General features: G+C 41.7%; 1 protein-coding gene across 1 annotated transcript in view; it reads right to left on the bottom strand.

Annotated features, from left to right (window-relative positions):
• Positions 1-12,333, bottom strand: part of CDC5L (cell division cycle 5 like) — a 45,332-nt gene that overhangs the window by 17,616 nt on the left and 15,383 nt on the right. The window contains exons 11-14 of the mRNA XM_032802090.2: positions 12,068-12,232; positions 8,019-8,099; positions 7,350-7,595; positions 2,863-3,060 (exon numbers count right to left, since the gene is read on the bottom strand). Of these exons, the coding sequence (XP_032657981.1) occupies positions 2,863-3,060; positions 7,350-7,595; positions 8,019-8,099; positions 12,068-12,232 (690 nt within the window). The remainder of the gene's footprint in view (positions 1-2,862; positions 3,061-7,349; positions 7,596-8,018; positions 8,100-12,067; positions 12,233-12,333) is intronic.

Here is a 12,333-nt window from a genome sequence, read left to right as displayed (position 1 = left end):
AAAAATCAAAATCAGGTCCTAGTCATTTCAAACTGGGCCCCAAAATTAGCAGATACTTTTGACCTTCATCTCTATACTTCAGTCCCCCATTCGTAAAATGGGGATAATAATAGCCGCTCATCTCATAGGGGCGTTGTGAACATAAGTTAATAAATATTTGCATAGCACTCAGATACTATTGCACCTCAGAAAAGTCCATGATGAAAACAGTAAGTCTGTGTTCAGAGCAGGGTCTGAACAGCGTGTAGTAAATAAAGCACAGGGCCTCACATTGAAGAACAAGGAGAAAAAATATTGAATGGCTGCTCATTAAGTGAACATCATCCATCCTGTTCACTGATGAGCATGCAGAAAAGAAATAAGTAACCATGTAATTAAAGATGGTATTGTAATGCATGCATAGGCACCGGCGTCCGAACTAAGTTAGAACAGGCATCCTTAATTCTAGCACTTCCTAACTTTTCAGTGCTTGACTTTACCTTAAAGTTGTAGTTTTGTGTGTGTAATACTTAATTTTAATGCTAAAGATTATGTGTATTTATACATAAATTAGATACAGTCCTCAGGCTCCAGGCAAGATGCCAACCCAGCCCTTGTCGCCACAAAGGCTGGGTGCTCCTAAACTAAGATATACCTTTTATATAAAAAATAATTCTTTACAGCAGAGTTTACTGTCATTGCAACACAGCATAAAGCATTATGCAGAGCAATAGTGCACTCTGCTGGAAGACATTGAACATAACCAACATTCATGTATTAATGGGACAAAGTTCCCTAGAAGGGAAGTAAGGGATTGTCTACACTTGAAATACTACTGCAGCACAACTCAGCTGTACTGCTGTAGTGTTTCAGTGTGGACACTACCTATGCCAACGGAAGGGATTCTCCCACTCTGCATAGATAATCCACCTCCCCGAGAGGTGGTAGCTAGGTTGAAATAAAAATTCTTTGGTTGACCTAGTGCTGTCCTGTACTGGGGTTAGGTTGGCTTAACTACATTGCTCAGAAGCGCGGATTTTTCACACCCCTGAGCGATGTAGCTGGGTCAACCTAATGTTTTGAGGGGAGACCATGCCTAAGTAGTTATAGAGTTTCTGGAGCTGAACAATTTGTGGCCCAAACATCTACCTTTTATTGAAGCAAAACTGTCTTTGGGATTAGCTTCTTGGTTTGCACTTACACACAGACACAAGGCAAACTTACTTAAATTCACTGAGTCAACCTTGCAAAGTACAGCCTTCTGACTTACCTGGCACGCTACTTTCTTGGTACCAGTAGTTTGAGGGCATTCACTACCAGCAACAATAGATGAGCAGATAAAGAATTTACATAAAAAAGAAATCTTCCTTTAATCATGGGAAAATATGGTGCCTGCATTATTTAAATATGGCCACCTTTAGGCTTAACATTGTAATTGTATTGTATTTTGAATTAAATCAGGTTTCCTTGAGTGTTATTGGTACTACACAGTCGTTCAAATGAAATAATCTGAAGCAAATCTTATTTTACATTATCAATGCTGTGTACTTTCTGCACTTATTATTTGCATGCATCAGTTTGTACAGCAACAAAGATGAAGAAACAGTCATTGTCTAACAGCTCTAAATAGAAAAAAGCAATTAAGAGGGATGAAATGAAAGGAAGGTTATAGCCTTGCATAACAGGGGAAGAAGGAACCTGCAGGAGAACAAAGTAGCAGGAAAGAGAGCATGAAGACAAAAGAAAAAAAATCAAGTGGCTAATGAGACAGATATAGGAATAGTTGAGAGCAGAGAAGAGATATAGGTGAGGGAGGGAAAGGAATTATGCACAGCCTTGAAACAGAGGACAAGAAGCTTGCATTTGATGCTGAATGTAAGAGTAAGCCAATGGAGGGATTCAAGCAGGGGAGTAATCTAAACTAACAGGAGGACAATGTAGAACATTTTGGCCCAATGTGTTTACCTCTGAGTCTTAGCTGAAATGTTTTGCTGGATTGGGGCCTTTGATTGCAGCATTTTGTATGTACCTGAGGTGAGTGAGATGACAACGGGGGAAGCCACTTTGCATAACACTGACAACTCCAGAAAGAGTAGTTTCACTTTCTGCTTCCCAGACCCTAGCACAATGCTGCGATATTCAGACTGCAGACACCCCAATGAAATATTGAAATCCAATCAAATTATTTTCATTAAACTGTTTTTCTCTCTCTTTCCCGTCTTCTATTCTGAACTTGAAGAGATGTTTCATTTTTATTTCACACTTACACACAAAACCTAACCTACATTCCAGGTCCAGAGGACCCACCAGGCATAAAAAAGTCTGAAGTTTCCTTTTTTAAACGGACTGGAGTCATTGGGATCCACTCTCTTCCCTCTTTTCCTGGGTCACAGGAACTCATTGCCCCAGGCTGTCACTGAATCTTGTGAAGCACTTGGCCTCAAAGAGGGACTGGATGTTTATATGGATAACAAGAATTACCAGGGTTATAATGCATCCGATGAAGTGGGTATTCACCCACGAAAGCTCATGCTCCAATACATCTGTTAGTCTATAAGGAGCCAGAGGACTCTTCGCTGCTTTTGCAGATCTAGACTAACACAGCTACCCCTCTGATACAGGGTTATAATAGTTAATGCTAAAAAACTTGTGGAAGGGAACCTGAAGTATGATATTTTTTAAATCCATACCCTACTATTAGAGAAGAAAAGAAGACAGCAGAGGGTCTTTTGATGCTCCAGAAGAGCTCCTTGACTTTCTTTTCTCTGCAATCTGATCTGTGATAGATGAGTCAATGATCTAGTTATCTGTAAATCAGCTGAAACAATGAAAGCTGGCATTAAAAAAAAACATCAAGTGAAAAAGCAGAAAAATGATACTCACCTCAAGCCTTTTTTCAAGCGATTCTATTCTGTCTTTTTTGCTGGCCAAGTTAGCTCGTGTGTAGCGGTTCTGTCCTGGTAGGTATAACACCTGGCTATAACATTCTTCCCACACCTGGTTATAAGCCTCACTTGAAAGCTCTCCATGCCCCATTCCTTGCTTTACCACTTCCATCTCTTGTGCCAGTAGATCTTGGGCCTGTTGGAAATGATGAGAAATTTCAATCACAAAAGTACAGACTGTCAGAAAACTCCCATTGTAGTTTTCAACCCTGTAGAGTGCAATTTTCAGGGGTAATTTCTCTCTCCATACAAAAAGCCCATTTCAGGTTAAGCTAAATATGAAATTCAACACAAATGCGTTAAATTATAAATGAAACCTAGGCAATGGGGCTACTTACATTGCAGCTATTCCTCATTTCACACAGTTTGACCAATCCCAACAATCTGCTGTACCTAACACAAGCAGAGACAGGTTGAGGTGTCTAGCACTGATGCAACAGGGAAAAAGAGATACAAGTAAATATCTTAAGAGAGGGAGAAAGAACAACTGCATCAGCACATGCCTGAGGAATGGAAAATACCATCAATTTCTTTTCTCTTTTGCTTGCTCTCCTTAGCACAGCTTCGAAAATCTATTCTATCAGGAATGGATGATCTGTGCTCCATGCAATATGGGCTACAATGCAAGAAAGACTACTCTGATTACAGCTGAAGAAAATACAGCTTGACCTTGTAGAAGGACTTGAATGTTCTACTGTTTCCAAATCAGCTTATGAAGCATCTTAACAATGAGGAAGGAACAGAGAAGAGGAAAGGACTCATGATGCTCCACCACAACCAAAAAGCAAGACACAATCCATCTGGAGCACATATGCCTCCAAAAGAGACGTACGGCACAAGTCTCAGTCTGTTGAAATGACACCAACAAGAGACGTTTAGACATTAAGATCAAACTGACAAGTAGATTTCAAGAGCTCCTCTCACACCCACAGAGTGGTGCAACTGTTCTTGTGACAAAATGAAGTTTGAGAAATAAAGATTACTGCCAAGATTTTCAAGAGTGACTAGTAAACAGGAGTGCTTTAATTTTGGGGTGTGCACCTTGAGACATCTTACAAAGGCATATCAAGTTGGACGTGCCAAAACTGAAGCATCAAACTCACCAATCATTTTTGAAAATCTTGGCCTATTTCACACTAAATATTAAAATACAACATTACAAGAATGTAAGAAATCCAGAGCTCCAGCACTCCAGCTTCAGGAAAAGTTTTTAACACACAACTCAACATAATCTGATGATATTTACTGTGGGACAGGAACCCACTGCATAAAAGACAGAACTCTAAGGCGCCAAGAGTATCAAAGATCTGGAGCTCAATTAGTTGTTCTGTTATACCAGTGTAACTCCTTTGACTTCAAATGTAGTTACACTGACAGAAAGCTGGTGTAACGGAGCGATGAAACCAACTGCTGCCAATGGCATCAGGTCTGATGTACTATACAGAACAAACACATACGGGAAACAAAAACTGCCATGTGACATATACTATTGACAGAATTATAACTACACCTTCTTTCTTACAATATTACACATCGATATAAAAGGCAAACTCTGAGTTTTCAAACGTAGTGATTCACTAGATAAATTACTGAACTTCAGCTATAGTTTATAGCAACACCATCAAGAAGGCTACTTGGGTATCTCTGAAATCATCTTATCTGGTGAATCTAAGGAATAGCTAATTAACCACACAAGCCTGTAGCTCAGAAAGAAAGAAAAGGAGTAGCCCTAGTGTTATTAATATAGCAAAATCCCACAAATGGTAATGTTTTTACTAGTATCAATTATCACCCCTTTAAGAATTAGACTATGTGGTTGTGAAAGCTACATGGCTTTCACAGCTTTATCCGCTCAGGTATCATGTTGCATATCTTTAGTAGCCCTTTCCAGAGAAGCAGGGCTGGCTCCAGTGTTTTTGCCACCCCAAGTGGCAAAAAAAATAAAAATAAAAAAGGCTACGATCACGATCAGCAGCAGCTCCACCGCACCGCTTTCTTTTTCGGGTGGCAATTTGGTGGCAGGTCCTTCCCTCCGAGACGGACCAAGGGACTTGCTGCCAAATTGCTGCCGAAGAGCCCAACATGCTGCACCTTCCACTTGGCCGCCCCAAGCACACGCTTGCTGAGCTGGTGCCTGAAGCCAGCCCTGCAGAGAAGTACAATCACTGAGGAAATGCAGTACCTTCTGGAGGAGGAAGTAAAAAAAAACAATCAGAAAAGCTTGCAGGATCTTGAGGATCACCACCTCATAAGGGACCATTCTTATTGTCCACCATACCGCAATGTGAAAGTGCAGTTTGGATATACAGAGGATACTACTCCCATATGCAGAGAGATTAAGCCAGACAGAATGGGAAACAATTTCTGTCTAAAGTTAAGAAAACGTCTAGTAAATATATGGAAAATTTCCAGACCAGGAGCTCTACTGAACTGTGGAATATTCTCTAAGGGAAGTGATAGCAGACCCAGCTCTTGTTATACTTTAAAAGAGACCGGACAAAGTGCTAAAATAATGTAGTCTAGGAAATAAACTGATATTGTCAGAGTGGCAAACTATGTGATCTAACTAGATTTTCCATCTACTTAATTTCTACTACTAAGAAATCTTCAAGTGTAATTTTTAATTTAATAACAAATTGGAGGCACATTCTGTTCAGCTTTGTTGGAGTTGGACAAAGTATAGCTCTTGAATGATGGGTCAGATATGGGCAGGGAAAGATGTTTCACATTTATACATCTTTTAAGATGTTTCCAAGTAAACAGGGATGTAGGTGCTAAAATACCACAGTGATGGGCACAGTCTAAGAATCTAGACAGATTTGTACAGAATCTACCAATGAGAAAGGCTTACACACAGTAGTACAGGGGTTGTCCTTTTCATCCATTTTGATTGCCATAAACATTTAGGCTATGTCTACACTAGAGAACCTACAAGGGGCACCGCTGTAAGGTCTCCCATGTAGCTGCTCTATACTGACGGGAGAAAGCTCTCCCGTCGGCATAATTAAACCACCCCCAACGAGTGGCAGTAGCTATGTCTGTTGGAGAGTGTCTCCCACCAACACAGTGCTGGCCACACCAGTGCTTCTGTCAGTGTAACTTATGTCGGTCAGGGGTGTGTTTTTTCCACAGCCCTGAGTGACAAGTTTTACCAACAAAAGTGCTAGAGCAGACATAACCTTAGTTAAAGGTTACTGACACATTGACAGTGGAGAACCCCTCAAGGAGCCAAATCCATTGCTTTATTTCTGACCTGCCAGTCAGTCACTTGGCTGTGAAGTGAAACATCTGTAGCTACTTAATAAATGAACTCCCAGAACCAGAGATCTTGATATATAACTTTGGACATACATGCCAGTGAGAATGGAGCTCTGATGCCTGCTGCTTTGTTCCAGCTGCAGCCAATTCTGCCTTCATAGCCATGTCCAGCCAGCTATGGTTTAAGTTCAGTTGCTATAACTGAGGATCATACTGATGTAGAGCAGCAGCCTTGGCAATAGCCTAAATCAAATGCTGTAGGCTTATAGCTGGACATAGCTAGAGTCTATTTAGAAGCTGAGTGATTAGATGGGAAAGGGGATTGAAAATACTTGTTATTTTCCATATTATAGTTCACCTTTCGATAGCATCTCAAAAAGATCTCAAAGTGCCTTCCAAATGTTACAAAACAAACTAAACACCCCGGGACATAGGCAACGGATACTAGAAGACAGTGAGGTCAGCATGAGTCAGAAGCCCCCAGATTCCAATCCTGGCACTGCCACTGACTCACTGCACGGCTTGGGAAATTCACTTCATCATTCAGTCTCGGGTTTTCCCATGTGCAAAATGGGTAATACTTTCAGGAATTTTGTGAGCTTTAGTTCATGCCTATTCAAAGCACTGTATATGTGAAGTGTTATACAAAGAGACATGTATCATTATTATTTTTATAATGCATGGATTTGCTTCCACCTCAGCAGTGACAAAAAGAAACACACAGTTATCTAACAGTGCACAGGAATGCTATACAGCCAGTAGAAGATGGGAACTTAATATCATCAGATCCAATACAAACTTTGCGGTCATTTAATTTCATGGAACGGACTGTTATCAAGATGTAATTTGGCAACCGGAGAGGCTATAGAGCTCCTACTCTTACTAACAGACAGGTGATCAGGACCACAGTTCTACGTTTCACTCAAACGACAGCACCTCCAACCACATAGTGCCTCCCAACACCATGTTGGAGCACTGCTAAGTTATAACCCCCAGGGGAGAGTGCCACCTGCTGCATCTTCAGTAACACTTCCTGCAGCACCTATATGTTGCTTGGAGATCTCCCACTAAATTTCATCCAGGCTTGAGCTTGTTTTCCTTGCAAGATGACAGGATCATAGTACCTGGAGCCCATATGTCAGTAATCCTGTGACACATCAGTCTTACCTTCTTGAGTTCCTCTTTGGAGTGCTTCTCATAAGAATTTTGTTCGAGGTATGTAATATGCTCCGCACTGTTCGTTCCAAATCCTGGGCCTTTCCCCTTTTTACTCCCAGGCTGCTCTCCATACGGGTGATGCAGAAGATCAAAATGAAGCATGGTGATCATCTCTTTCTTTATCAGCTCTTCACTTTTCTGCAAGTCTGTTAGAGGAGGCTCTACATTCAAAGGTCTCAGAATCGTTTCATTTACCTAGCCAGAAAGAACATATGTTTCAAAACATTATGCATTATTAATGTCATGTCAGCCAAAATATACTTCTGCAATGCACACACTAGAATACTGGTATTTAAAACTGAGCTGTATGTAACAGATGATTAAAGAACTTTGTACCAGCACAATAATCTAAAAAACAAATTTTGTTTTCAGTTATATGTATGCAACACCCACTGATTATATCCATATGAAGGCAAAAATTGGCCACAAGATGATGAAATTAGCATACTGAAGGAATGATTATATTCTTTCATGATCCAGTTTAGTTGTATTATGCTTTACAGTGGCTATTGTTTAAAAGAGAACCAAACAACTATTCTCAATGTCTCCTTTATTCCTCTTTTTCCTTTAAACAGCATTTTGCTCTTACACTATCATGAAGAAGCTTCTGTTACTTACCTCTGTGGGCCTTGGCAGATCCTTCTGAACAGCTTTGTGCATCCGTTTTAGCTCCTTTACACGCTCTGCATCTCGAATAGCCTAAATAGATATTTCAAATGTTAGTCCAACCACCGCAATACAGTCTGATTCCCAGTAATACAAGAAAGATGAATGCCACTAGACTACTGCAGTAGAGGTGATATTATTATTATTTGGGGTTTTTTTGGTAAGAAGAAAGGCTACACAGGAGACCATAAGAGAATGGGGGAGAGCGTATGATGACCAACTGACAGCTTACCTCCCATCCACTGTACTAGACAGAACTTAGGGCCTCGGCCAAAGCTCAGAATTCAATGGAAAGACTTTCATTGGCTTTCCTGGACTTTGGATCGTGCGCTTAGCCCTGGTCTACACTACGAGTTTAGGTCAAATTTAGCAGCGTTAGATCGATTTAACCCTGCACCCGTGCACACGACAAAGCCATTTTTGTTGACTTAAAGGGCTCTTAAAATTGATTTCTGTACTCCTCCCCGAGGACAGGATTAGCGCTGACATCAACATCACTGGGTCGAATTTGGGATAGTGTGGATGCAATCTGACGGTATTGGCCTCCAGGAGCTATCCCAGAGAGCTCCATTGTGACTGCTCTGGACAGCACTTTCAACTCAGATGCACTAGCCAGGTACACAGGAAAAAGCCCGGGAACTTTTGAATTTAATATCCTGTTTGGCCAGCGCGGTGAACTCAGCAGCACAGGTGACCATGCAGTCCCTTCCAGAATGTTTCTATGCTCCTGCTCTCATCTCCGTCCCCGAGGTTATCGCAGATTAGAAGGTGGAAAAAAATGGACTCGTGATGACATGTTTTCCGAGCTCATGCAGTCCTCCCGCACTGATAGGGCACAGCGTAATGCATGGAGAAATTCAGTGGCAGAGGCCAGGAAAGAACTGCTATGTTTGCTTAACGGCAAAAGTATCATGCCTCGCTAGTGATCCTGCCCAAGCCAGGTCACTATGTCACATGCACTCTGCGCTGTGTCAGCCTTGGGCAGGGGCATGACCGCTTTGTGACCATGAAGGCCATAGATATAGACATTGCATAGGTAGCTTCTGTAACTAGAGAAAACATTCCTGTGGATTTGACAAAGTCTGTGGCAAAAAAAGGCCCTGTAGTGGTAATCACACTAACCTAACACGCGAAACGTCCCCAGTTTGAAACTGGGCGGAAACAGGTCACTGTTTCTTTTTCTGACTCCCCTCCTGCATTTTTTGTCTTAGAATAGACCAGGCTGAAATTTTACTTTGAATTATATCAATTATGAGTTAAATAATATGGAAGCTCTCTCTAAGTTATAGTCCCGGGTTCCTTACCCTTTCAGCTGCTCTGATAAATTAACGTTTTTGTTAAGGGTGGGGGAAAATTTTCATGAAGACTTTTATAGGGACTAAATGCTATCTAGGTCTCTGAAATAATCTTAATGTGGCCCACAGGGTGCAATCCTTCCTTCTGGATTTGTCATTCCACAAGTTGAACTGCTCCTTACTACTGTCCAGGCTTCATGAGCCATGGGAGTAAGGGGCAGGCTGGGATAGGTGCGATCGCATGGTAATGCCAGCTGGGAGAGCAGCCTGAGACAGAAGTCTCCAGCTCGCATGATATTCCAAGCAGGCCAGAATCTCCATGAGATGAAACTTAAAGAAGAGAATGACCTGGAATCACTCCCATTTGGTGCTCTAAGAGGAGGATAGCCATGTCTGTCCAGGCACCCCTGATCGACCTCGCTGAGGTCTGCCAGCTGAGTGGAGCTTAGCGGCACCCTGGCTGGCAGGAGCTGGCAGATGGAGCCCCAGACCAGCAATGGGCTGAGTGGCTCAGCCAGCTACTGGTCTGGGTCTCCGTCCGTCAGCCTCACTCAGGCTGCTGCCTGCCTGGGGTTCCAAACATGCAGGCAGGCAGCAGGCTGAATGGGCCTGGTGGACAGGACCCCAGAAAAAAGGCACGAAACAATTGTCTGCTGTTGCTTTCATGGAAGGAGGGAGGGAGGGGGCCTGACGACATGTACCCAAAACCACCTGTGACAAAGTTTTTGCCCCATCAGGCACTGGGAGCTTAACCTAGAATTCCAATGGGCAGCAGAGACTGTGGGAACTGTGGGATAGCTACCCACAGTGCACCGCTCTGTAACTCGATGCCAGCCGCGGTAGTGGGGACGCACTCCACCGACTTAATGCACTTAGTGTGGACATATGCAATAGACTGTATAAAATCGACTTTATGAAATTGACCTAATTTCGTAGTGTAGACATACCCTTAGAGAAGATACCCCTAATGAACCTTCACCCAATCGTAATATTCTCCCATGGGGTCATCTTTTACCATAGTCTTTGTTCTTAAGAAATTCCTCCTGTCCTTTGGCTTCAACCTCATGAGACATCTGCTCCACAATCCCATGTGGAGCTGGCTCATCCAGCCTAGGTTCCTTACTACTTCCTTTCATTCGGCTGGCAGGCCCCCACTTCTCCCTTCTATGAAATCAGGGGACTACTAAGCCTCCACCACAATTACAATAATGGAAGTTTAAGGAAATAATAGGAGGATTCTCACACTTTCCAACACTCAGGGTACAAAAAAAATGGAGAGGCAGCACTGTCTGAAAGCTCAGGAGTGTAGCCAGGATCTCCTAAATTTTAATCCTAGCTCTGCCACTACATTGCCTCTTAAAATGGGACACCAGCTGGCCCCGCATGGGTGTGCAAGAGAAGAAAAAGACAACAAAGTGACTTTGCCCAATGTACTTGCACAGGAGGTTGCAGGATACTGGAAAGGTTGAGGAGGATAGCAGGCCTTGCCTGCTGCCTTAGGGACCAATGGCCATTTATTCATTATTATTAAATAATAATGTCCCCTTCTCCTCCAAACACTAGCCAAAGGAGAGGTGTGCATGCATGCAGGTGAGGAGTGTTAGCTACACCTTTCCAAAAGCATAAGAGCTGCCTCCTCCGAGCCCCTTCTCTTCAGTGCCAATAGAAGTATTGTTTCTTAAAAGCACAGTGCCTCCAGCTGAGGAAAACACGGTGCCTGACTCTGCACCTTGTTTTCCTCACCTACAAAATCAACATAGTACTATTTATCCCGGCATTTACACCACATTCACCACTGCTGTATGTGAACACCTGCTTCCCACAGAGAGTTGTGACTGTTATTTGTGTAGCTCTTTGCAGTTGTAAAGTAGTAGGCAAGTTGGAATTTTGCACCCAACTATATTTTGAATAGCGATCCTCATTTCCTTGTGATCATTTCTACATTACCGAGGAATACAGCGCATGTAATATTAATAGGCTATAGGACCTTACAATTAATATTCTATTCCATATACGCTTGCTTTCAATGGGACAGCCTAGTATTAACAAAACATGGAAAATGTTTGTCATACATGAATAAAGATTCAGGTTTCGTTTCCATCTTTAGTTCACTTGCCAACATATAGCGAAGGGTAAAGAGAATTATTAAAATATTGTTTTAAAGGTATGCACTGGAAGAAAATTTCTAATTATGTTCCCAAAATTAATGCCCCAAAGAACTTAGAAAAAGCAACAAATAAAAACAAGGTGCCTGATAAATGGCGCACATCCTTACTATATTTCACATGTAATATTTTGTGGTTGCCATATTAGATTCGGAAAGAAAACCTGAACAGACAGTTTTTAATTTAATTCATGTGCATAAAGTTAAGCACGTTTAAGCCGTTACAGAATCGGGACCAAAAACTGTGACTAAGGGAAAAAAATAATATTTCAGAAAAATTTATATTTACCATCTCTTTCCTTGTGTTAAGATTAGGTGTGATTTATGATACTAGTAAATTAAAAAAAATATTTCAACAGAAGTGTGATTTTTAACTTGAGTGTGTTCCTTTAAATATTCTAATATTACCCTAAGACAGGTAATATATAAGTTTTACTAATTTTCCTCATACAACCTATTGCATTCATTAAGTATGTATCTTGAGCTACAGGAAATAACATACAGAGTAGAGAACTTTTACTAATTTCACAATGTACTCCCACCTGTTTGCGAGCATCCACATCAGCAGCATCTTCTATATAGGTATCATCGGTTTCATGTTCCTCAAGTTCCTTCTCCGCATTTTCCGGTAAAACAATCTCAAAGTCATTCTTGGGGGCAGGAAGGCCCATAAGCCCTAGACGCAGATGCTCACGAGACTCTCTTTCCTGTTGAAAGTTAATCAAGTTTTAATCATTCTGAATGCACAGAGGTTTATATTACATAGTAGATTTCCGTTGTCCTAAGTTACCAGTAAATACAGAGGAAA

The sequence above is a fragment of the Chelonoidis abingdonii genome, chromosome 3 (assembly GCF_003597395.2).
Source record: "Chelonoidis abingdonii isolate Lonesome George chromosome 3, CheloAbing_2.0, whole genome shotgun sequence".
Taxonomy (NCBI): Eukaryota; Metazoa; Chordata; order Testudines; family Testudinidae; genus Chelonoidis; species Chelonoidis abingdonii.
The sequence above is the reverse complement of the archived record's forward strand: the minus strand, read 5'-3'. Positions and strand labels throughout refer to the sequence as shown.